Source organism: Sabethes cyaneus, chromosome 2 (assembly GCF_943734655.1).
Source record: "Sabethes cyaneus chromosome 2, idSabCyanKW18_F2, whole genome shotgun sequence".
Lineage (NCBI taxonomy): Eukaryota > Metazoa > Arthropoda > Insecta > Diptera > Culicidae > Sabethes > Sabethes cyaneus.
The window spans coordinates 46,175,416-46,198,551 of NC_071354.1; the positions used below are offsets into that span (position 1 = coordinate 46,175,416).

The 23,136-nt window shown below is 39.7% G+C and overlaps 2 protein-coding genes across 2 annotated transcripts; both read left to right on the forward strand.

The window, feature by feature from the left end:
- The first annotated feature begins 10,119 nt into the window (after window positions 1-10,119).
- LOC128735360 (senecionine N-oxygenase-like) lies at window positions 10,120-11,474 on the forward strand. Its single transcript, XM_053829849.1, has one exon. It carries the CDS (start codon window positions 10,120-10,122, stop codon window positions 11,389-11,391), a length of 1,272 nt encoding a protein of 423 aa, XP_053685824.1. The 3' UTR covers window positions 11,392-11,474.
- A 562-nt stretch (window positions 11,475-12,036) lies between these two features.
- Window positions 12,037-13,640, forward strand: LOC128737205 (senecionine N-oxygenase-like). Its single transcript, XM_053831797.1, has 2 exons — window positions 12,037-12,125; window positions 12,233-13,640. Exons 1-2 carry the CDS (start codon window positions 12,123-12,125, stop codon window positions 13,532-13,534), a joined length of 1,305 nt encoding a protein of 434 aa, XP_053687772.1. The 5' UTR covers window positions 12,037-12,122; the 3' UTR covers window positions 13,535-13,640.
- Window positions 13,641-23,136: the final 9,496 nt, after the last annotated feature.

A 23,136-nucleotide genomic window follows, 5' to 3' on the forward strand; every position in this document is an offset into this window, starting at 1 on the left:
CGTTCTATGCCACACGTCGCGATCTACTGCACCGGAATCGCTCGAAGATTCTTCGTTACGAAGCAAAGCGAACACCTCATTGACTGTTTACTACCAGAATGCCGGAGGGATGCGTACGAAGGCAAATGACTTTTACTTAGGACCGCTTCTAGTGACTATGATGTTATCGTACTTACCGAAACATAGTTTCAGAATGATAGTGAAAAATGCCGAGCTGTCACGTAACTATAATATCTTCGGCTGTGACCGCAGTCACGTGACCAGTCATTTACGAAGAGGAGGCGGAACGCTCGTCGCTGTAAAGAAATCTGTTGTGACTCGCTCGAACGTGGTTGTAAAACTTTGCCTTTCAACCAAATCTGTCTATGTGTGTGGTATCTACTTGAGGCTCAACAGCGAATCGGATAGATACATCGCGCATTCCAACTGCGTGCAGTAAATTATAACTAAAGCAGCCCCCGACGATTCTGTATTAGTAGTCGGTGACTATAAATTGCTCGCCTGGCTTGGTCTTATGATCTTGACGTGGATTCCTATCTAGCGACCAATGCCTCCTCCGAACACGAACTTGTTTTGACCGAAAATATGCTCCCTAGTGGATTGCAGCAAATTTGCTAGCAACACCAGCACACAGTGGTCCAATTATCATTTATGGTCTTCAGCAACTTTGTTCGTATGAATACCCCCCTTAATCTAAAGCTGTCAAAAGTTCGTCATTGCTCACTATAATGAAAATAAAAAAACAACTTTTTTGTGTTAGGAAATATAGACATAGTTTCTTCGGCAAAGTTGTAAATATTGTAAAAACAAGCAACTTTGCTGAAGAAATAAAATTTCTATCTTTATCGAGTGCTGAACTATAGGGCAACTTCTTTAAAAATTGGTTTTTTCATACTTAGCTTTTGTTAGTTGCATTTTACAAGTTTACAATGTTCTGGGTAATTATCGAAGCTCTCAAAATACACGTTTTTGCAGAAGACCGCAAATCTCTTGGACCTTTACTTACTGAGTTATCGCATATTCAAGCTTTAAATTTCCATAGCTTCACAAGCCCATGGGGTAAAATGGGGCAAGCGAATTTATGAAATCAGCGCTTCATCTTAAAACTTAAGTCGAGTACTATAAACTTGTATGGGTTCCGCTTGTCCCCAACCACCCAACTGAGAGTACGGAAAGCATACGTTTTATGTGTTTCACGTTCGCTAAAGTCTCGATACACGTCTATTTTTTATGTTAGTAAATAGACACATGGTTTCTTCGGCAAAGTTATGGAAAATATAAAGTTAAACAACTTTGCTAAAGTAATGACATTTCTATTCCTATCGAGTGCAGAGCTATAGAGCATTTTCCTTGTAAATTCTTTAAAAATTAGTTTTTCATACTTAGCTTATATTGGCTGCATTTTACAGAACTATATGGTTCTAGGTGATTATTGAAGGACTCATAATACACGTTTCTGCAGAAGTTTGCAAATCTCTAGGACATTTCCTTACAAAGTTATCGCTTATTTAAGCTTTACTTTTCCCTAACTTCACGGGCCAAAAACGATTACTTTGTAAAGAAAAGGTCCAAGAGATTTGTGGTCTTCTGCAAAAACGTGTATTTTGAGAGCTTCGATAATTACCTAGAACATTCTATTCTTCTAAAATGCAACTAACAAAAGCTAAGTATGAAAAACCAATTTTTTAAAAAGTTTTAAAGAATATGCCCTATAGTTCAGCACTCGATAAAGATAGAAATTTCATTTTTTCAGCAATGTTACTTGTTTTTACAATATTTACAACTTTGCCGAAGAAACTATGTCTATAATTCCTAACACAAAAAAGTTATTTTTTTTAATTTCATTATAGTAAGCGATGGCTAACTTTTGACAGTTTTATATTAAGGGGGATATTCATACGAACAAAGGCGCTAAAGACCATAAATGATCTGCAGTATCTGCATCATTTGGTTTGCGAGATACAATTGACTTTCTGTCGTGACCCCCTTAAAACCAGTTTTTAAACTTTTTGTACACAAAACCTCATCTAACAGGTTTGACATGTTCTACAAACTTTTGGATACTATCAAATTACGTAACTTTCTAGAAGGTGTAAATATCATATGTTACTTTATTTGCTTTAAAAATTGATTTGAAGCATAAATTTAACCGTTTTTACAAGTTTTTTTTTTCATAAATAGGCACCTACTGGCGACTAATATTAGCATTGCTTGAACCACCATAGAATATAGTATAAGTATGCCAAAAATCTCGGCCGGGTCTGGTCGGACATTTTGGTTATTTCAATTATGAATTACATACATATATGCTGATTTTAGTAAGTTACCAGGGTTTTATTATTCGTATATGTTCATAATAATTTTCCAGGACCTCGTCCACGTCTGTTTCGCTATCTGTTGCAAAACTATTTTCGTTCTGGTACTTTTGTAAACCTAAGCTCGAAAACGTCAGGACAGGAAAAGCGAGAAAAGACTTTTGACCTTCCCTACCAGCAACCATGTACTTCGTTTTGGAAGTGTTAAGTCCCAATCTCACCGCTTCCCTTTTAAATGACCTGAAGGCCTCTTTCACTGCTTTACGGTTGATTCCGATGATATCGACGTCATCCGCAAAACCAAGAAGCATGTGAGATTTCGTGATGATAGTTCCATTCCTTTCCACGTTTGCCTTTCGTAATGCACCTTCCAAGGCAATGTTGAATAGTAGGTTAGAGAGTGCATCCCTTTGCTTCAGTCTATCCAACGTCACGAAAGCAGCCGAGGTCTCACCCGCTATTCTAACGCATGATTTGGATCCGTCCAGCGTCGCACGAATCAGCGTAACTAGTTTCGTCGGAAAACCATGTTCTAGCATTATCTGCCACAGCTCATTTCGTTTGACTGAATCGTACGCCGCTTTAAAGTCCACAAACAGATGGTGTGTCTGCAAGTTGTACTCCCGGAACTTGTCTAGCAACTGACGAATGGTAAACATCTGGGAAAACCAGTTTGGTACTCGCCGACGAAGGACTCCGCTAACGGTCTCAGTCTGCAGAACAGGATAAGGGAAAGCCCCTTGTAGGCAGAATGTAAAAGCAATGTAATTCCTCGATAGTTTTCACACTCCAGTCGATGTCCCGTTTTGAAAATTGTGCAAATGAGGCCATCCAACCACTCTTCCGGCATTTGTTCTTCCTCCTAGATCCCGACAATGATCCGGTGGATTGCTTCGTATAGCCGCGCGCTCCCCGCTTTTAGAAGTTCAGCCGGGATACCGTCCTTCCCAGCAGCCTTACCATTTTTCAGCTCACTGATTGCCTTCTTAAACTCCTCCTGTGTTAATATTTTTTGAAACGATGGTTCTACAATTGATGAAGGGATGATAAGAGAAAGTAATGAAGAAGGATTTTTTTGGGAATCCTTCTGTGTTGGTGGCTCCACAGCTTGGCCATCGCTTACAATTTCTATCCTGTCCCTGCTGATCTCCGCATCGCACTTACCTCTCCATTCAACAGTGTCTGGAGGTGCTCCTTCTACCTGGCTGCTACCGCCATTTTGTCGGTAAGTAGGTTGCCAGCATTATCATTGCACATCACAGGCATGGCAAAATTCCTGCATCTCACCGTTTTATAGAAACTCCGTGTGTTGTTGCTGGCGTTTCGCTCGTCTGCACCGGCGAGCACGTGCTCCTCGTACTCGCGTTTTTTTAGACGATGGATTCTTTTTTCCACAGCTCTAGTCTCTCTGTGCCTCTCTCTGTTTTGACGCGTTGCCGCAGTGAGCAGGCGACTCCTGGTCTGGTTCTTTTCATCTGTCACTCTCTGGCATTCGACATCAAACCAGCTGTTACGCTGTCTTCCACGCGTCGTGCCTACCACCGCTCTCGCAGCTGTTTCGGTGGCAACATGGATGTTCCTCCACAGCCCATTTATATCATCTCCTTCTACCTGCTGTTCTGCGATTCATACGTCAAGCTTCCTGGCGTACTCCACTGGCACGCCGTCTGCCGTTAACCGTTGGATGTTGACACGCAGCGTCCTCGCAGTGCGAGCTTTCGTCGTGTTCGACAGCCTTGCGCGAATCTTACGACTACGAGATAGTGGTCAGAGTTGATATTTGGTCCCCGAAAAGACCGTACATCGATAACATCCGAAAAGTGTCGACCGTCAATCAAGACATGATCGATCTGAGAGCTAGAGTCTCCATTTAGATGCCTCCAGGTGTGTTTCCGAATATTCAAACGTGGAAGGTAGGTGCTACAGATGGCTATTTCTCTGGCCGCGGCAAAATTTATGAGCCTCAGACCGTTATCATTGGTCGACAGATGAAGGCTATGTCTTCCAATGACTGCACGGAAGAACTCCTCCCTCCCGATCTGCGCATTTGCATCTCCAGTGATGATTTTCACGTCGTGTTTTGGGCACTCTCCATAGATGCTCTCAAGCCTGTCGTAAAATTCGTCCTTAGCATCATCGGATTTATCATTTGCCGGTGCGTATAAGTTGATTAGGCAGGAATTTCTTTCTTCGTTGTTCATGGTAATTGAGTTTTTCGGTATACTACCTCACCGAGGTCGCGATATCTGCATCCCGCTGATGGGTCTGCCATCTTAGGTATAGCTTGCGGTATACAGCATTTCATATTCAGCCGCCCGTTCCGAGACAGACGCTGTGTGAGACGCCCCTCGCCTGGAAAACAGGCGCTCTAGTTCGCACCTCCTAGCTTAGCTGCTCCAGTAAGTACATGAAGCATTTCCAGGTAAGGTCAGGTAAGGCCTTTAATTTAATTTAGACCCGTTAGAGGGTTAATTTCTAATTTTCTATATATATTCATTCAAGTCTGCAAACATTATCTTTGGTATTTACGTAAACCTATAAATCTATAAATTTCTATAAATCACGTAAATACTATAAAACTAAATAAGGTGTTCATCAAGTAACGTAAATGACACTTACAAATATTTCTGCACCCAAGGAAAGAAAATATAATTATTGTACGCAATACGTTGTGAATTTTACTGGCAAATAAGGATTTTGAGGAATACAGAACGGATATTTAAAAATATAGTCAAATTAATTATAGATGTTCCTGAGAAATTATATAATGATTATTGCGGCAGTAGAAAGGCTAGGTCACGCCGCTAGGTGGATTAATTCGGGTTTTTAATAAACTAATCATTTAGTTATGCCAAAAGAAATTGAGTACCATTGGTTATAGAGAGATCTTCTTCAAATGATTTGTCAATGTTGTTTTTAAGTATTAACATTTACCGGTTTTACCGGTATTGCATTTATCAATACCGAAAAACCGGTTTTCGAAATATCCCCCGGTATTGGCATTTCTAGAAAGGATGAAGACCAGTTTCGGGAAAAAGTTCGAGCAATGGGCTATAGATAAAAAGTAAGGTTGACAATGGCCTTACACTAAGCATAAAACTTAGTAATGTATACTCAATACATTAAAAATATTTTATTTTGTTTATCGACATGGCCGCGTGTCTTTTGCTTTGCTTTGAGAAGAGTAGATGCTAAATGTGAATGTGACATGTACAAAATTTTGAAGTAGGACTACTTCTTTGATTTCTATATTGGGGTGCACTTTAGAAAAACGAAAAGGGAACATGTAACGAAAAGTGGTTATGGTTTGCACGCTTATAACTCAGTCATCCGTCAACAGATTCTAGAGATATTGGTATCAATCGATTGGACATTTTTCAAAAAATCCATAACAATACAATAGATTCCATGTTTTCCAAACAGACGTTTAATAATTGAGAAAATATTAGACGTATATTCATTATTTCATTATTTTCATGTTTTTGCCTTCCCACGCCAATGCTTCCCTAGCACAGATGACAGAAATATATACGAGATGAGCTATGGGTTTTGATTGTATTTCATTTACGCTCTATAGAATTCGCTCGAAAATTGTTGAGCTTCAGTGGGTGCTGCTTGCTCGAAATAAGGCATCGAAGACATTCAAATTCACCAAGCAAGACGCCAACAAACCGAAGAAGTAACCGACTCACCCGCCAGCGAACGGGTATGGTTTTTGCTGCTATCAATACCCAGTAAAATCAATGGATCCTCGCTGCAAGCCGTTGGAAGTAAATCGCCGCTAGCCACAATTGTGACGTTCCAAGGTTGGACACATTTGTGAAAAAGGTTTTGAAATTAGCTGTCGAAAAGTTGGTCCAAACAAAAAGAACAGGCGCTTCCGATTTGTTCAAGGTTGATAAAACGGACGAAAACAATATCTTTGCTAACTGCTGCAAAGGCGGCTCCGATTAAAGCTGTACTGCTGGAGTAAATATGCGGGTGCCCCCGAACAAAAATCAACTAAGCCAATGAAAACCGTAGCAAAGGCACCGAAAGCCCCAGTCAAACGAAGTCGTTCCAGCGGAGAAGGTGCCCGAAAAAAACTGTTGCCTAGATGTAAATTTCCTTGATTTGCATTACTAATATCTGGTAGAAAACAATCAGTTCTTTTAAGAACTACTGAATAAAAGTATACGAAGCAGTTAAATTGATTTTTCTCACATTTTAAAGTGATGTTGGCAGTTTAGTATGAGCGTTCGAAGTATGAGCCCGTCAGAAATTACATGTTTAAACTGTATTAAGACAAACCTTCCGAAGAGTATTTCTGAACAAAATTGTTCATATACCTACACATGCAAAATAATACGAATTTAAGATTCTTTCTAAAAGCATGAAACGAGTAAGCCACATTATCTGGCGAAAGAAAACTGCGCCACTTCGTAATTCGAGACTAAGCGTTTAGTGAGAAAATCGAATTGCATCTTCATTTATATATTAGGCCCTAAAAAGGGCTAATTGTTGTATAGTTACAGAAGCCTGACCTTCCGAGACGGCGCGCTTGGCAAACTCACCCGGCACAACCACACACAACTGTGAGTGCACGTCTGCCATGCCCGTTGCCGTGCCATCCCTGTCGGCAATAAATGAAAGAAAATAGCGTTGCTCTCCTAGTGGCGTGGCTTCTTCTTCTTTTTCCTATCGCGCTTTGCGGCCTTTCCACTGGTTTTCGGTGGCATGAAGACGATGCTTCATATTAGGTTGCTCTGCAGAAACTGGTAGCTCTTCATTAAGGAAGCACCGGACACCGGTTTGGTTCAAACAATGTACGGTTTCGTTGTACGTTGTACCCAGGGTTGCCACATGCACAGATTATTCTGTGTTTAACAGATATTTGAACGAAATCGCCTGTACAGAATCTGTATGCATAGAATACAGATTTTCGCCAAATTACACAGATTAAACAGATTTTTGAACTTTTACATGAGAGTGAAAGAGACGGAAATAGTCAGCAAAATGACTCTCTATCTCTTTCACTCTCATTGTTTTGCATTGGACAGATTTTTGCACAGATATTTTTCCTCGCCGTACAGATTGTCAGATTTTTCCAACAAAAAACACAGAATTATATGTGGCATTCCTGGTTGTACCGCCTTTCTTTCGTGTCTATGATTCTCTGCCCTACGTTGATCCGCCTTTGTTACAACTTGCTGCCGTTTGCTCTGGTATATAATCAGAAATAAGCCGGCGAACGGCATCATTTTCGCATTGGCATCCGTACGGTACGGTAGCAGCAGCGGATCATTGTTTGGTGTAGAGTGCCCCGAACGCGTTGATACAGGAGCATTGATCTATTATCAGCTGTATTAGAATATTTGGTTGCGGGAGCGGAAGAGCTTGAATCAATGGAAAATGCTCTGTTCGGTAACCGTTGTCACCATTGCCCTGGGAGGTGTTGTTTCAAACATTCAAGCCATTCTGCTGGCCGGATTTTCAACCACATAATTTACCACAACCCGTCCTTTTTAGGACGAACGAATTTGTTTATGAAGAGATGAAAATTTTCTGTATACTAAATTTCTTTAATTAAATTTCCAAATGTCGCTGATTCTTTAAAACATGAAGAATTTATTCTGATTTGATCTATAAAACGTTAAATATGTGGTGACTCACCATGCGATCTTCTAACTCATGACGTTGCTTTAATTTTATTTTTGCCTTCCCACGCCAATGCTTCCCTAACACGGATGAAAGAAATATATAGGAGAAGAGCTATGGATTAAATTCCCTTTGAACCAAAGGTTGATTGTATTTCATTTACGCTCTATAGAATCCGCTCGAAAATCGTTGAGCTTCAGCTGTTGCTACTTCCCCGGAATAAGGCAACGAAGACATCCAAATTCACTAAGCGAGACGCCAATAAACCGAAGAGTCAACGGATCCTCGTTGCAAGCCGTCTAGAAGTATATCGCCGCCAGCTAACGTTTCAAGGTTGGACACATTCGTGAAAAAGGCTTTGAAGTTAGTTTTCAACAAGAGAAAGCTGGTCCAAACAAAGAACTGGCGCTTCCGGTTCCTTCGCCTACCAAACTTGCTAGCGAGAAGCAAGATTACTAAGTCAAAGAAGACCATAACAAAGGCACCGAAAACTCCAAAGCCAAAAGAAGTTGTTTTAACGGAGAATGCGGTTCGAAAAAAGCTGCTGCCTAGCAGTAAATTTCTTCGATTTGTATTATTAACAGCTGGTAGAAAACAATCAGTTCTTTTAAGAACTACTGAATAAGTATATGAAACAGTTGAATTGATTTTGCGAACGGCATCATTTTCGCGTTGTTTGGGTTACAAATAATAATGAGAGTTACGATTTTATCTCCCTGTCCGGATCCGGACGCGGCAAAGGTGGTAAAACTTGGCAGCAGCCAATTATTGTTTGGTGTGGAGTGGAAACTACGCCGACCGTGTTGGATTCGAAACATCGATCTATTATTGTCAATTTCAAGGAAAATTGTCCAATCAATAAATACGCAATCGCTCATAAAAGTGCTATTTTAGCTTAAATCGTTTCGGTCTGTTCGGCGCACTTATTGCTTGGCAGATAACGAAAAAGTGCGCCGAAGATCGAAACGATTTAATGCAAAATAGCACTTTATGAGTGATATCGCACTTTGGATGGTACAATTTTACTTGCAATTGACAATAAGCTGCTATAATAGAATATTAAATAAGCTAGAAAACCCAAATTTTGGTCGCGGAAGCAGAAGGGTTTAAATGGGTGGGAATAGTGATGTCCGAAATCTTCAATTATTCGATTACCGATTAATCGGTGAGCCTTGTCTGTACTAATCGATTAATTAAACTATTCGATTAATTCAACTACTTGTGCTGACATTATTCGATTAAAAATTATTCGAATATTCCTTGTGTTATTCAAGTTGACAATGGACACTACGAGTCAGAAATTTGAGAATTAGAGATTAACAAACGGACCTTTTCAGGTCCACCATATAAATTAGCTAAAGAGTTGAAATTATGAATTTCTCACATGTAAGAACACAATTTTTTAATGCGCAACTTGAGCATCTATATATGAAATTCATACAAAAATCACCGGCTTTAGCATTGGGAGACGAATTGCGCTACATTCGTAGTCCTACTTCAAGCCTGCGCCCGTGCCACTAGGCATGGACCTTTGTACTTTTTTTCGTGTTCAACCTCTACATCAGTTAGCGGCACGCGTTTCAAGAGATCATATCATTTCAATTGACCTACTTGCATCAAAACCTAGCGATAGGTTCACTTTTTTCAATTCGCTTATCGCTTATCTGTGATAGTAGCTCTTCCATAAACATCTCACGTTATCTCACTTATCAAGTCTTCTCACGAGCGTACAACAATAATGGAAATTAATATGGTAATATAAACAATAACGAGCCCAATCGTTCTACAGTTTTTTTTTATTCTAATACATGATATAGGAAATTTCTTCAAGTTTATAGAAAATCAACCGTATTCTGAGGTTTATGTTGGATAAAAATGTGCAATATAGAAAGTGAATTGAAAACTAAAATAAAATTAAGAGATATTTAGCATCTTACAATCAGGCATGTAGTAAATAAAAATTTAATCAATTTATGTTTGCTTGTTAATTACAATGATTTGCAAATTTCACACTGTTGTTCGATAGTTCTTTTCATCCGTTTAAACAACTCAAATATTTGCAAACCGTTATCACTATCTAACGTGCAAAATAATCGCATTCGTATTCAGACAAACGAACGACAACAAGAGCTACTGGCACTACGCGTGCCTCAGTAAGCTGCAAAGAATGGACCCGAGAAGACCGAAATATTGCATCATTGGTGCCGGGGCAGGCGGATTAACCAGCGCCAGACATGCCGCAGATACGGGAGCCGAGGTGATGGTGTTCGAGCAGACCAACCAAATCGGAGGAACCTGGGTGTATACGGACCAAACCGGAAGGGACGCGAATGGAGTGCCCATCCACACGAGCATGTATCGCGGGCTGCGTTCGAATATACCGAAACAAACCATGGGCTTCCCGGACTCGGATATTCAGTCGGAATTTTCCTACGTGCGACAAGAGGAGGTGCTGAAATGGTTGCTGGATTATGCGGATGAGCATAAAATTTGGGAATCTATCAGGCTGGAGCATCAGGTGGTACGAGTTTGTCCCCAGTCCGGTGGGGACCGCCAGTGGGAGGTTATTGTGAAGGATTTACGTGATGAAAAATTTGAAACGATCGAGTTTGATTTCGTTATGGTTTGCAATGGACACTACTCGCACCCCAAGATTCCTGAGTATCCGGGCAAAGCTGATTTCGGAGGAGTTCAAATGCATAGTCATGATTACCGATGTGCAGAAAGTTTCAAAGGAGAAGACATACTGTTGGTTGGTGCCGGTTACAGTGCTTCCGATATTGCGATTGCCACCTCAAAGGTGGCAAACAGCGTGACAGTTAGCCACTACAAAACGCAGAATGCTAGTTTTACGCCTTCGGTTCAAGTTAAGCCAGCCATTGCTCGGCTGACACCAACAGGAATTGTATTTGAGGATAATTCTGAACTCAAATGTTCGGTTATTATTTACTGTACCGGGTACCAATACTCATTCCCTTTTCTAAGTTTGGACTGTGGAATTTACGTTGAGGAAAATCACGTGCAACCGTTGTACAAACATCTAATCAACATCAAGTATCCTTCGATGGCGCTGCTTGGGATTCCGTTTTACGTTTGTCCAACCCAGATGATGGATCTGCAGGCTCGATTTTGTGTGCAATTTTTCACGGGAAGGAAAACTTTTCCCTCCGGTGAAGAAATGTTGAACGACACGGCAGCAGATGTCGAGGAACGTCGTCGTCGGGGTTTGCAGAAGAAGTCGATGCACAAACTGGAAGGTGACCTGCAGATTAGATATTACGAGGATCTAGCTCAGACAGCGGGCATTGAACCACTGAAGCCAATAGTGATGAAACTGTTCGAAGAATGTATGAGACGACGGGCTGAAGATCTGCTGCACTATCGGGACGATATCTTTGAGGTTATCAACGATGAACATTTTAGGACGGTTTCCTGTTAAATTAGAAAATGTATTTCCCACTTAAAGTATATATTTTATGCTTGACGAAAATTGCGGAATCGTTTGAATTGGTTAAATCTTATTACAACTTCATACTTTATGGTATTTAATGTTTTCCTCTACGAAAATTCTAAATTCGTTCCGTTTGCAATTTTACTAAGTAATGATTTTTTTCTTCGAGCTAAGAAACAGTTTCTATGGATTTGTTGTTAATTCAAAATCATTTTATAATAAATTTCGTTTATTTTAATCTAATAAAGACGTATAATTCAAATGGATGGGTGAAGTTTTTTAGATCAAAACGAAAAACCCATTCGAATGAGTACGACGTATCTGCTTTGCAACTGCGCTGTCGTTTGTCTCGCTCTACTACCACACCCTTACTCAAAACTTATAATTTACACATTATTTCATTCCCCCTTAAGCGTTGTTAACAAAATATGTTCCTAAAACTAGGAAATGGGTGAGTTTGAAAAATTTAACGAAAAATTGAATTGAAAAATGTTGTTGATAAAGAGGGTGAGGATAAGGATTCAACTCTGAAAAATACGGGACGTCCTCTGTGAACGACACCGTGTGTTAAAACGTAAACATACACCATTAATCTGTTGATTTCATTCAACTTTTCCATTCGTCTCTGGTCTGGTCAGTCAATAGATTGCCGTCGTGCTAGTCTGTTCGAGTGTTGTTGACTGCGACTCAGATTACGGCAGTATTCGTTTTAATTCTAAATGGTAGGTAAACGATTATCTAATTTCACAGGTTTAAGGTTTTTTTAGCTTATCACCATTGTTAGCTTTTGCTTTTTCGATAATTAGCTTCGTGACCTATCCATTTACAGAATACCCATCAACGGTCGCGCTACTGTGTAATTGGCGCCGGCGTTGCCGGAGTCAGTGCCGGCAAGTGTGTCCTGCAAGCCGGTGGGGATGTGGTGATTTTTGAGCAAACCGCCCAGCTCGGTGGTACCTGGGTTTACACCGATGCCACCGGCAAGGACAGCAATGGACTGCCGATCCACAGCAGTATGTACGAGGGGTTGTGGACAAACCTGCCTAAGGAGATTATGGGATTTCCAGATTATGAGATGCCACAGCAACGGCGGTCTTACATACACTCTAGTGAGGTTCTAAAATTCATACAAAATTATGCAAATCATTTCGAAGTAGATAAGCACATACGGTTCGAGCATTCGGTCGAGGAGGTGAAACTAACGAACACAAATAAGTGGGAAGTTCGAGTCAAAGATTTAGCTCGAGATGAAACGGAAACAATGATCTTCGATTTTGTATTGGTTTGCAATGGTCATTATTTTAATCCTGCGACACCGGAAGTTGAAGGGCGGAAGCGCTTCAAAGGCATTCAACTACACAGTCACGAATATCGTAAACCAGAGCTGTTCAAAAACCGCAATGTCCTTATCATTGGATCCGGTCCCAGCGGGAAAGATCTGGTTTTCGCTGCAGCTGCTCACGCTAACACGGTTTATTTTAGTCACCACGTACCAGATAAGCTAAAGGATATGCTGTTTCCTTCAAACGTGATACAAGCACCGGATGTAACTCGGCTTCACGAGTCCCAGGTTGAGTTTAAGGACGGATCCTGTCACCCGGTCGATCTAATCTTATACTGCACAGGTTATCGCTACAACTTTCCATTCTTGCACGAATCATGTGGCATCGAAGTCGATAGCAACTGGGTTAAACCACTGTACAAACAAGTGCTGAATATCAATCATCCCACAATGGCATTCATCGGCATTCCATACTACGTCTGTACTACGCTAATGTTTGACCTACAGTCGCGCTTCGTTATGGAATACTATTCCGGCAGAAGGGAGCTTCCATCCCGGCTGGAGATGCAGGCCGATCACGATGCCGAAATGGCAGGTCGATGGGCCCGTGGTTTGCATAAACGTCAGGCGCACATGTTGGGTGGCGTTAGTCAGGCCGAGTATTACGACGATCTGGCCGCAACGGCAGGTATTGAACCGATTCCACCGGTAATGACCAAGATGCACATCGCGAGCAATCGACGGAAGAACGAAGATCTGAGCAACTATCGGAACGATGTGTTTCGAGTGCTGGATGCGGAGAGTTTCGAGATTGTCTACGATGAACAGCTGGCCGGTCGCGGGAAGTGATATTTGTTATGTTATTACGTGTTAGTAACGAACATGTCTTTTGTTGAAAATTGAAATTGATGTATTCAGTTCTTTTATGTTGATTTGATAATGCAATATATTAAGAAAATATATTGAAAATTGTGGTTTTTCGTCGGCTTTAGAACTAATTGGCATCCAATACCTCCTTCCCTTTCTTTTTTATCGCTTACCAACATGCTCTAATGGCTTCATGAAACCGTCATAGAAAAAAAAAACAAAAAACTGGATCAACTAATAATCTGCTCGCAGCAAGAATATTTTGTAACTCAAAGCACTAAACATTGCATTCAATATCTATTACAGTTTGGGTCATAAATTTCACTAAAGAGATTTGTTCACAATTAGAATTTTACACTATATTTTCATTTTTTTGCCGTCGACCTTTTTAAATATTTTTTATACAATACAATACAAAAGTTAACATTGAATAAAACATTGAATTTGCGGGAAGTTCTCTGTGGCCGAACAGCATCCAAGTCCGGACACTAAGATTTCTCAAAAATAAAGATTGATAAAATATTGAAGAGCATAACACAATAGTAAACTGCAAGATTTCATGAGACCACAATTATGATGTCTTTGTTTCGATAAGTAAACAAATAAGTAAACGGTTCAACCATTGAAACAAAGAGAATCGAGAAAGTTTCATAAAAGTGCAATTGCAAATGCTTTCAATAAATAACAGATGCAACATTTCTGAACTTTGGCTTGACAAAGTTGTTTTTCCGAAACAGTTGTTTAACTTTGCAATGAAAATACAAGATTTTCAAGACAAAACTGTATTTTTTGAAACTGTGTCGTCTCTTGCATGGTCTCATCTCTCTGTTAAAATGATATGCCAACTGTGAAAAATAATTGACTGTCCAGGTGGAATCCCAAATGAACAGTCAATTATGGGCCCTATTCTATAATTCACTTCGAGTGTTACTTTGCTCGACTAGTCCAGTTTTGGAATTATGTAAGTCATACGCCTCACGATTTTGTCGAGCGGTCCACTGAGTCGACCGCTAAAAAGCAAGTAGCTCAACTGTTAGAAATTGACACCTGAGTTTGCTTTGTTTTGGTTGATCATCGAGCCGCTATGCTGCCCGTTCTCACCGCACTCCACCACTCGACAATGACTGAGGCGCGTCGAGTTACTCGACGCGTCTTACAGAACAGGACCCTATTTTTCACAGTCTGCATATCATTTTTCACAGTTCTTCCAATGTCCCGAATACCAAGTCCCTACGCACCACCTATTCATAGATTTCTAGGCCGCTTACGATATTGTCGACCATGCAGAGCTATGGAAAATTATGGACGAAAACGGCTTTTCCGGGAAGCTGACAAGACTGATTAAGGCCACGATGAATGGTGTACAGTGCTGTGTGCCGCAGTGGCCGGCGCTTTCGAACCCGGCTTGCCGGTAACACTCGCGGACTATGGCCGTCTCGCCCCGAATCATCTCTTGTTACTATTGATAGTTTTTGGTGGTCTTGTTATTGACTTATGTTTTATGGAAGAGTCTAAAATTTCTTGAGTTCGATTAGTTTTTAAGTTACGCAAAAATTTCTGTTTTATTTGTATGAGAGTCCTTATCCCCCTACCACAGGGGTGAGGGGTCTAAACCATCATCAAAAAATCCTGCCTCCAAAATCCCCCACATGCCAAATTTGGTTCCATTTGGTTGATTAGTTTTCTAGTTATGAGGAAATTTGTATTTCATTTGTATAGGAGTGTCCCCTATTATAGGGGAAAGAGGTTATAATTCCCCTCCTAAAGAGGGGAGGGGTCTCAATGCACCATAAAAAGAAATTTGCCTCCCAAAGCACCCACATGCCAAATTTGGTTCCATTTGCTTCATTAGTTCTGGAGTTATGAGGAAATTTGTATTTCATTTGTATGGGAGCCATCCCTCTTAGTGGGGGAGGGGTCTCTAACCATCATAAGAACCTTTTCCGGCCCTAGAAATCCCTGCATGCAAATTTTCACGCCGATCGGTTCAGTAGTTTTCGATTCTATAAGGAACATACGGACAGACAGACAGAAATTTATTTTTATAGGTATAGATAAAAGTTAAAAATCAGCATTACGTACATATATACATGCTAATAAATCGTATTTGATGCGCAAAATTGGCATATCAATGAACATACGCATTTAATCGATATAAGTAATTATTTTTTTTTTATTTATTTTGTCGTCAAATCATAGTAGACCTTTTACATTAGTTATTACATTATATTAGTTCTATTACTACAATACAGTCTACAAAGAAAACTGAACAGTGCAACTTTTAAGTTACATAATATTGCTTACATTTTTTTGCATCTAACGCATTAAAGTATTGTTTTAATTTTAGTTTAGACATAGTAAAGTCAATATTTTCGCAATGTTGGTTATAGGCGATCATCATCTGATTTAAAGGCCCGAATTTGGCATAGTTTGTGCGACAGTGACTTATGCTAAATATATTTCGGTTCCGCAATTGACGGTTCGGTACATAAAAGCTGAGTTTAGATAAAATTTCCATAGAATCTATACGGTGTGAAACAATATCGTTTACAAATGACACTTTGGCGAACTCACGTCGCTGTTTTAGTGTCTGTATATTTATAAGCAAGCAGCGGGCTTCATAAGAGGGAAGAGGAAAGTTTGTCCAATTTAGTTTACGCAAAGCAAACAGCACGAATTGTTTTTGTACTGATTCTATTCGTTCCTGGTGTATTAATGAAAATGGTGACCAGACTATGCTACAGTATTCTAATATTGACCTCACATATGCAAGATTGTGTATGGGTCACGGAAGTCGTAGCTAAATCTTTTTATAAATCCTAGCATACTGTTAGCTCTGTTGATAATTGTGTTATAATGTTCAATAAATGACAATATATGACAATATCCGATTAAGCCCGACCCACTCCGTACTGCTATACGATTCTGTGCTGAATATCATATGTATGTCTTTAAGAGTTATTTACGATAACTTTCGGTTATTGATGTACGATTTGGTGCTGGCTGGGGATCGAGCTGTGGTAGTCAACGGAGACTATTTCAAGGTGGTGGATGAATTTGTATACCTCGGCTCGACGTATTCTTGCCGGAAGCCGTGCTTACTACGGACTCTACAAGACCCTAAGGTCTGGTAAGCTTCACCCCTGTACTAAATGTTTCCATTTCCGTTTGCAGCACGAGGTGGAGCAGTTAGAACCAAGTCTGCCCAAGGCTGAGAGAAGGCGGTTGTGATAATGATGATGTTGATATTTTTGCTGTGTTGCTGATTTGCTTGCATTTTTATCTGTATATATAAAAATAAATTTCTGTCTGTCTAATTCTTAGAGCCTTGGAAACTACAGAACCGATCGGCGTGATTTCTGGGGTTTTTGGGGTCAGGAAGGTTCTTATCGAGATCAGATACTTCCTCGCTCTGGAAGCGAAGGGGAGCTTTCATAAAAGTAAAACACAAATTTCTGAATAGCTCTATAATCGAAGTCACACATTAGCAAACGAGAATATTTTTAACAAAACTTATTCCAAAAAACCACCATAAACGCGCTAGTGCTATTAAATTTACATTCCTTTAGTTGCAAGCGTAGCAACGTATAACGTATATCTGAGAAAATCGGAAGATTTTCTTTGAAGTTCAAAGTTGTCAATTTTAATCTGACGTCCACGAACTTTTCAGTAATATAGTATGCATCGGAACAAAATTTAGCAGTCTTGTTTTCGATTTTGTGTTGGAAAAATTGTAACCTTTGAAGAAATTACATTTTGGGGTACGATACTTTGTGGATAGCTTTGTCAAATAAATAAAAATCTACGAGTAAATGTAAATTCTCACAACTTAAATGAAAAATTGCATTATACAGTGTCACACATTGTCACCGCACAGAGCGGTCGCCTGGTCACCCGAGCTGACATCATTCCCGAAGGGAGCCCAAGCGGCGCTTCGCAGCAACGAGTCGAAGCGGAGCGTCAAGCGAGTGACAGCCTGTGGCGAACCGGCTGCTGATCTTGTCTTTTTCCGTGCAGTCGTGATCGAGAGCAGACGCTCAAACTTACACTACAAGTAATACTTAAATTAAACTTATACTAAAGTGGATTAAAACGAAAAATTAGATTAAAACCTAAAGTGAAATTGAACCAGATTTGATTATACTTAAAACTAGTTACTTATCCAGGTAAAACTTAACATTAAAACTAGACTAGTGCTTACAATTACCTATTCCAAAATTCATACTTAACCTAGAATACAGTGAACCACGTGCAGCACGCCGCAACGTGCTAGAGCAGCCCGACAGGCATAAAGGACACTAAACAGTAAGCAATTAATACGAACGATGACCTAAAATGTAATATTATTGTCCACAGATTTGAAACCTATTACACGATTTGCTATCAAATAAATTGCCTTTCCTTTCGGCTGCAACACACATATATATTCGAACAAAAACAATTTTATGCTTGCAACGGCATATACAATTGGTCGGTGTTAAATCAGACCGGACCAAGTCGCAAAATTTGAAAAAATAAGTTAATGACAGCAAACGATTGAGAATTTCCTAAGCTACATTTTACTCATCAGATTACATAAATGTTGTAAACAGCCAAAGATATGAAATGATTTCGAATGATTGATAGATTTAAACTACACAGCAGCAGTAAACTTTGAACGCGCTTTTCTCGCAATCAGAGTTTTGTCAGTTGGTTCGTTCTGACTTAACATCGATCTATTAATACAATCAAACTAATATCATGTGTGTGTGTCAGCACGACTTAAGTCTTACTTGACGTAGTTTCATTTTCGTATTGTATCTCGTTCGGTGTACACGTACCAATGTTCGAGTTACGGTCGTTGATAATAAGTAAATTCCGAAACGGTGCTACTTGCAGCACTATTTTTCGTGACCTCAAACATCTCGGCATAAAAAGAGGATTTGCATACTATATAGTAAAAATATTTGTCGAGACGGGATCTGTTGAAAACCGTAAAAAACCCGAAAGAAAACGACGCGTTAGAACTGTAGAGGTCAAAAAGGTTGCTCGAGTCGAGAGTGAATTTGTCGCAGTTGCGACCGGACCGCTCAGAAAATGGCAGTTGAGCTGAATATCAACAGGGAATCTCGTCGTCGGATTTTGAAAGTGAACCTAGATGTGAAAGCATTAGAGTAGAGAATTCGGTGTCCACAGAAAAAGGAAGTGCAATTTCCAGCGGTAAATTTGATCTAAGTAAAGTGTATGCTTGTTCCTTAGATCGGACAGAGACGTTCGAAGCGATGATTAGAGCCCGTATAATTGGCTTAGCCCTGCCAACAGGCTATTCTAACTAAGCAAATTTTTATTCCAGTTTGTACTAGCAACAGAACAAATTCTTCTTCCGTGGTGTGTTCTGACATTTTTCTAGGGTAATCCGTCAATTTTCACTGAAGATTTTCTGAACAGCTTCACTGTATATCGCACATTTCTTGTATTGCGCTATATTTTTGATTAATTGGCGCATTCCAGCATGAAATCGGACCAACTTTGCCCTTCGCAAAACGCTACGATCACGAAGCAAACGCCGCCGTTCTAAACTGACAATTTACAAAACCCTTATTTAACCGATAGTTCTTTACGGAGTTGAAGTTGTGATGTCGCTCACGGTGGAAATATGCGCCCTTATTGTGTTTGATCAAAAGATGCTGCGGATGATATTTGGCGCAGTACAAACTGGAAGTGGAGAGTGGCGGAAACGTTTTATGAATCACGAGCTACATACACTTCTTGGAGAGACTGCTATCGTAAGCTGGCTAAAGTCAGTAGACTACGGTGGGTCGGACATATCGTAAGGATGCCGAATGACAGTGTGACAAAAGCGGTTCACAACAAGCCCTCCGCCATCCGGTGGGATCGACGTGCAAGATGGCTCGACCAGATCAAAAGCGACTTGTGACTTCTTAGACGTCTGGAAAATTGCCGACGAGTGTCCCATGGAGTGGACTGAGTTGAATTGGGACGATTGCTTAAAAAGCGCAAGGCACTCCGGCTCTATGCTGACAGTGGTGGGGTATTTCGGAGCTTTCCCTTTGCAAGAATTACATAATTGAGTTATTATTTGTAGAACCTTCCATCATGAAATTTAGTTCGCCCAATAACTTAAAAGTTTTACCAGCGATTCAAGTTTCTTGAGTTGTTATTTGATCATACAAAAAATACCGAAAATACCGGTTTTTGATCGTGGACAAACCGGTAATTCGGTATTGGAAAATAGACCGGTAATGCCGGTAAAACTGGTTTCGGTAAAACCGGTAAGGCATCTCTATAATAAAACCCCACGGCATGCTCATAATGATCGGTTGTGGTCGGTTTCGAATCTTGTGCAGACGTGGTGCAAAGCCAGCCTGACGGATTTCATACCGAAAAACGAATGGCCTCCAAGTTCTCCTGATTTGAATCCACCGGATTTTTATAAATGGGGTAGGGTAGATGCTCCAGTAATGGAGGGATTATGTCGGTGGATAGTGTGTAAAAACAATTTGAACGCTCAATTTATCAGTTTCCAATTGAACTACATGATAGTATGGTGCACCATAATGTTGGCTTTGAATACCTACCAAAATTATACGATTCTGCTGGTTGATATATCTAAAATATTATTATAGTGGAAAATTTGCCTATAATAGTGGAATGTTGTTTACCTCCTTAGCAACGCTTGCAGTGAGCATGGGAGCAGGTGGATAACAGCGTAGGCTTGTTAAAATGCTATGGATTGTTACGAATTTCTTAAGCATTAAGATTGGTCCGCTGATAAGGAATTTGCAATTTTTGCACCAACATCTTGAATTTTAACTGTGTATCTTAGATAAAACTGTTAACAAATATATATTTAACAATAGAAAACTGAAATTATCTCGAAATCCGCCAAAATTATGATATATTTCGAGTTTCCACTATTACTGGTGCTACCACAACTACTGGAGCATCTACCCTACATGCAGCAGAAGCTCAAGGATTATGAATATCATAATTTGGACGAATTTAAGTTAGTTATCAACAAGATATGGGATAATATTCCGATGGAAGTGTGTTAAGAAGCGTTTGAAGTGTCTTATTTAGGCAAAAGGCGATTTAATATAATAATGAATGTTTATTGCGTTCTGTATGTGTGGGTAGACAAATTCTAAAACTAAAATCCGAAATAAAGCAATTATTTAAAAAAATATGTGACCATGTTTTTGTTCGAATACATATGTGTCACACTGTATAAATAAATTTCAAAATGATTTAAAAATATATGAAAGTAAACTTCTGATTTAGGATAGGGGTGAGTTGGCGAAGCTAAACGGATCGTCCGTCAAAACATATTCCCGCCGAGAAGTGTTCCAAGATTATTAATAACCACCATCGACATTTGTAGGACGGTTCCACCTTTAAACACCGGCTAGTCAGGCAGTCGACGAGCGTGAAAAGCTGAAATATACCGGCTCCTAGGTAACCGATACCTGTAGCAGAGCATCTACGACCGACTTCCGGCTAACCAGACAGCCGAAATCCGAGGTGCAGGGCGCATTGAGCAGCGAGTGAGTCAGCAGTCCGTGAGTATTTAGTAGTAAAATTAGTTTTGATTCCGTAAAATCATTCCTTGTCTCATTTCGGGTGTGCACAAAAAAAATCCGAAATCAAAGTGAAACCAATTCGAAGTTATATTGTGAAGGTAAGTCTTCACTAGATGCAGATGCCGACTCTAAGGGTCTTAAGCCGAGCAGAATAAAACGGAGTAAGTTCGCTTACAGATACAAAATATTTTTAAAAATATGCTTTATTTTCACTTAATAGGTCTTTCACCTGCATCGATTTCCCCACCATCCTTTGGGCCCGCGTTTTCAAGCTTAATGTGTAAGCAAACTGCATTTTCGTTTGAAGTCCTTCGCATTACTTTTTTTTCTTCAGTTTGCCCTTTAGGATCACGATTCTTTATTCACCCTTAGCTTTGGTATATTGGCCGGACTCCATTTCTTGGGTATCACCAGTGATGCCATTGTTGTTGTACCACTGTTTGGTCAAATTTGAATATCGACAGCATCGGGTCAGACATCGGGACATCGGGTCAGAAAAGGCAGTCAACTGCATGCTGCTCTAGGAGGTGCAACAACCTCTGTTAAAAGCACATCTTTTATTAAAAATCCAGATTCATGATGCCAGATGTTAAAAACGTCATTTTCCAGTTTGCAGCTGTAGTACCGTTGTCAAACGATTATTTTGCAGTCTTCCGGAGATCTTTGCCGATCGAACGGTATAAATTTGTTGAATTTGTCCGAAACGGGCCTTGTAGTACATTTCATTATCCGTAACGTCGCAATTGTCGTCGAAATTTACGTAGAGCATGCCAGTATTCCTTAACCCATTATGACCCAGCGTATGATATATCATACCTCGACTTCAAAACCTGTTTACTGCTGAATTTCAACAGTTAGCATTGTTAATATATCACTACAAGAGAGATAAGACATCAATCTGATGTGTGTGTGATATAATTTGTCAGTTTTTGTCATTTCATCTGTACTTTCAACAGTGCAAAGTTGTGACAAATGGCGGAAAAAAAGTTGAAAAAATGGCGAAAAAATTTTTGTCTCCAAAACGCATGAAAAAGTGACGAAACATTACCTGACATGTAAATTAGTATTTATATGTAAAGTCTATCACAAAATTCGATAAGAAAACTGTAAAAAACTTTGTAATTTGTTTGTTTGAAACTGAGCCTACAAAATATTTAACTTGCGATATTTTGGCCTTGAAAGCATTCCAAATGACGATTTTGCGTTTCCCGACACATTCGAGCCATAATATAATAGATTACAGAGTTTCACTTCATTTGGTCCAAATTTAGGTATACCCGGGTCATAATGGGTTAATCGTGTGCAGTTCTGATGTATATGAAGGATCAAAATGTCTTTTGATTGTATCATTCCTTCATATAACGGCGTAAAGGTAAATTTAACCAAGAAATCGCACTTGTGTGAACTCAAACATGGAAATAGACGTTGTGAAGAACATTTCCGACTGTAGTATACCTCACCATTAAATTTTTGCTTTCTCTTTCAGGCAAACTTGACCAAACTTTGATGATTTTAAGTTCTTAAGGTCCTTCTATTGCTCACTAAATACTTAGGAATTGCAGGATGCGTGCTCCATTTTGCCGATTCGGTCAGGCGCTATTCGAATGTGAAATGTAACCCTACTCGTTAGTGGATACTTTGCACAAAACTTTTAGGCACTTTTTCGATTTTATTTCGCAACATTTTGAACGGGAAAAATTGATTTGTTAAAGGCATAACTATTGGGTTGTGATTTTTATCATCGTATGGAAAAGTTTTTAGGGCAGTTTCTCGTTTACTATCGACTTCAAATTTCAGTTCAGTTCTTCAACATATTTTATGACAAGGGAAATCAATTTTGTCATCCATTCGCCATGCTTGCGAAATGTGTAATAGCCCAAAATTGTACTCCGAGACATTCATATTGATATTATCAACTTTCTATCAACGGAAAAACACAGGGGCGCATGATTGCTTACTTTTTACTTATAACAATTGATTTATTATAATTTCTTACATTTACCT

Bases quoted from the DNA above. Each gene is read 5' to 3' on its own strand.
- LOC128735360 (XM_053829849.1), top strand. From the start codon at position 10,120: ATGGACCCGAGAAGACCGAAATATTGCATCATTGGTGCCGGGGCAGGC.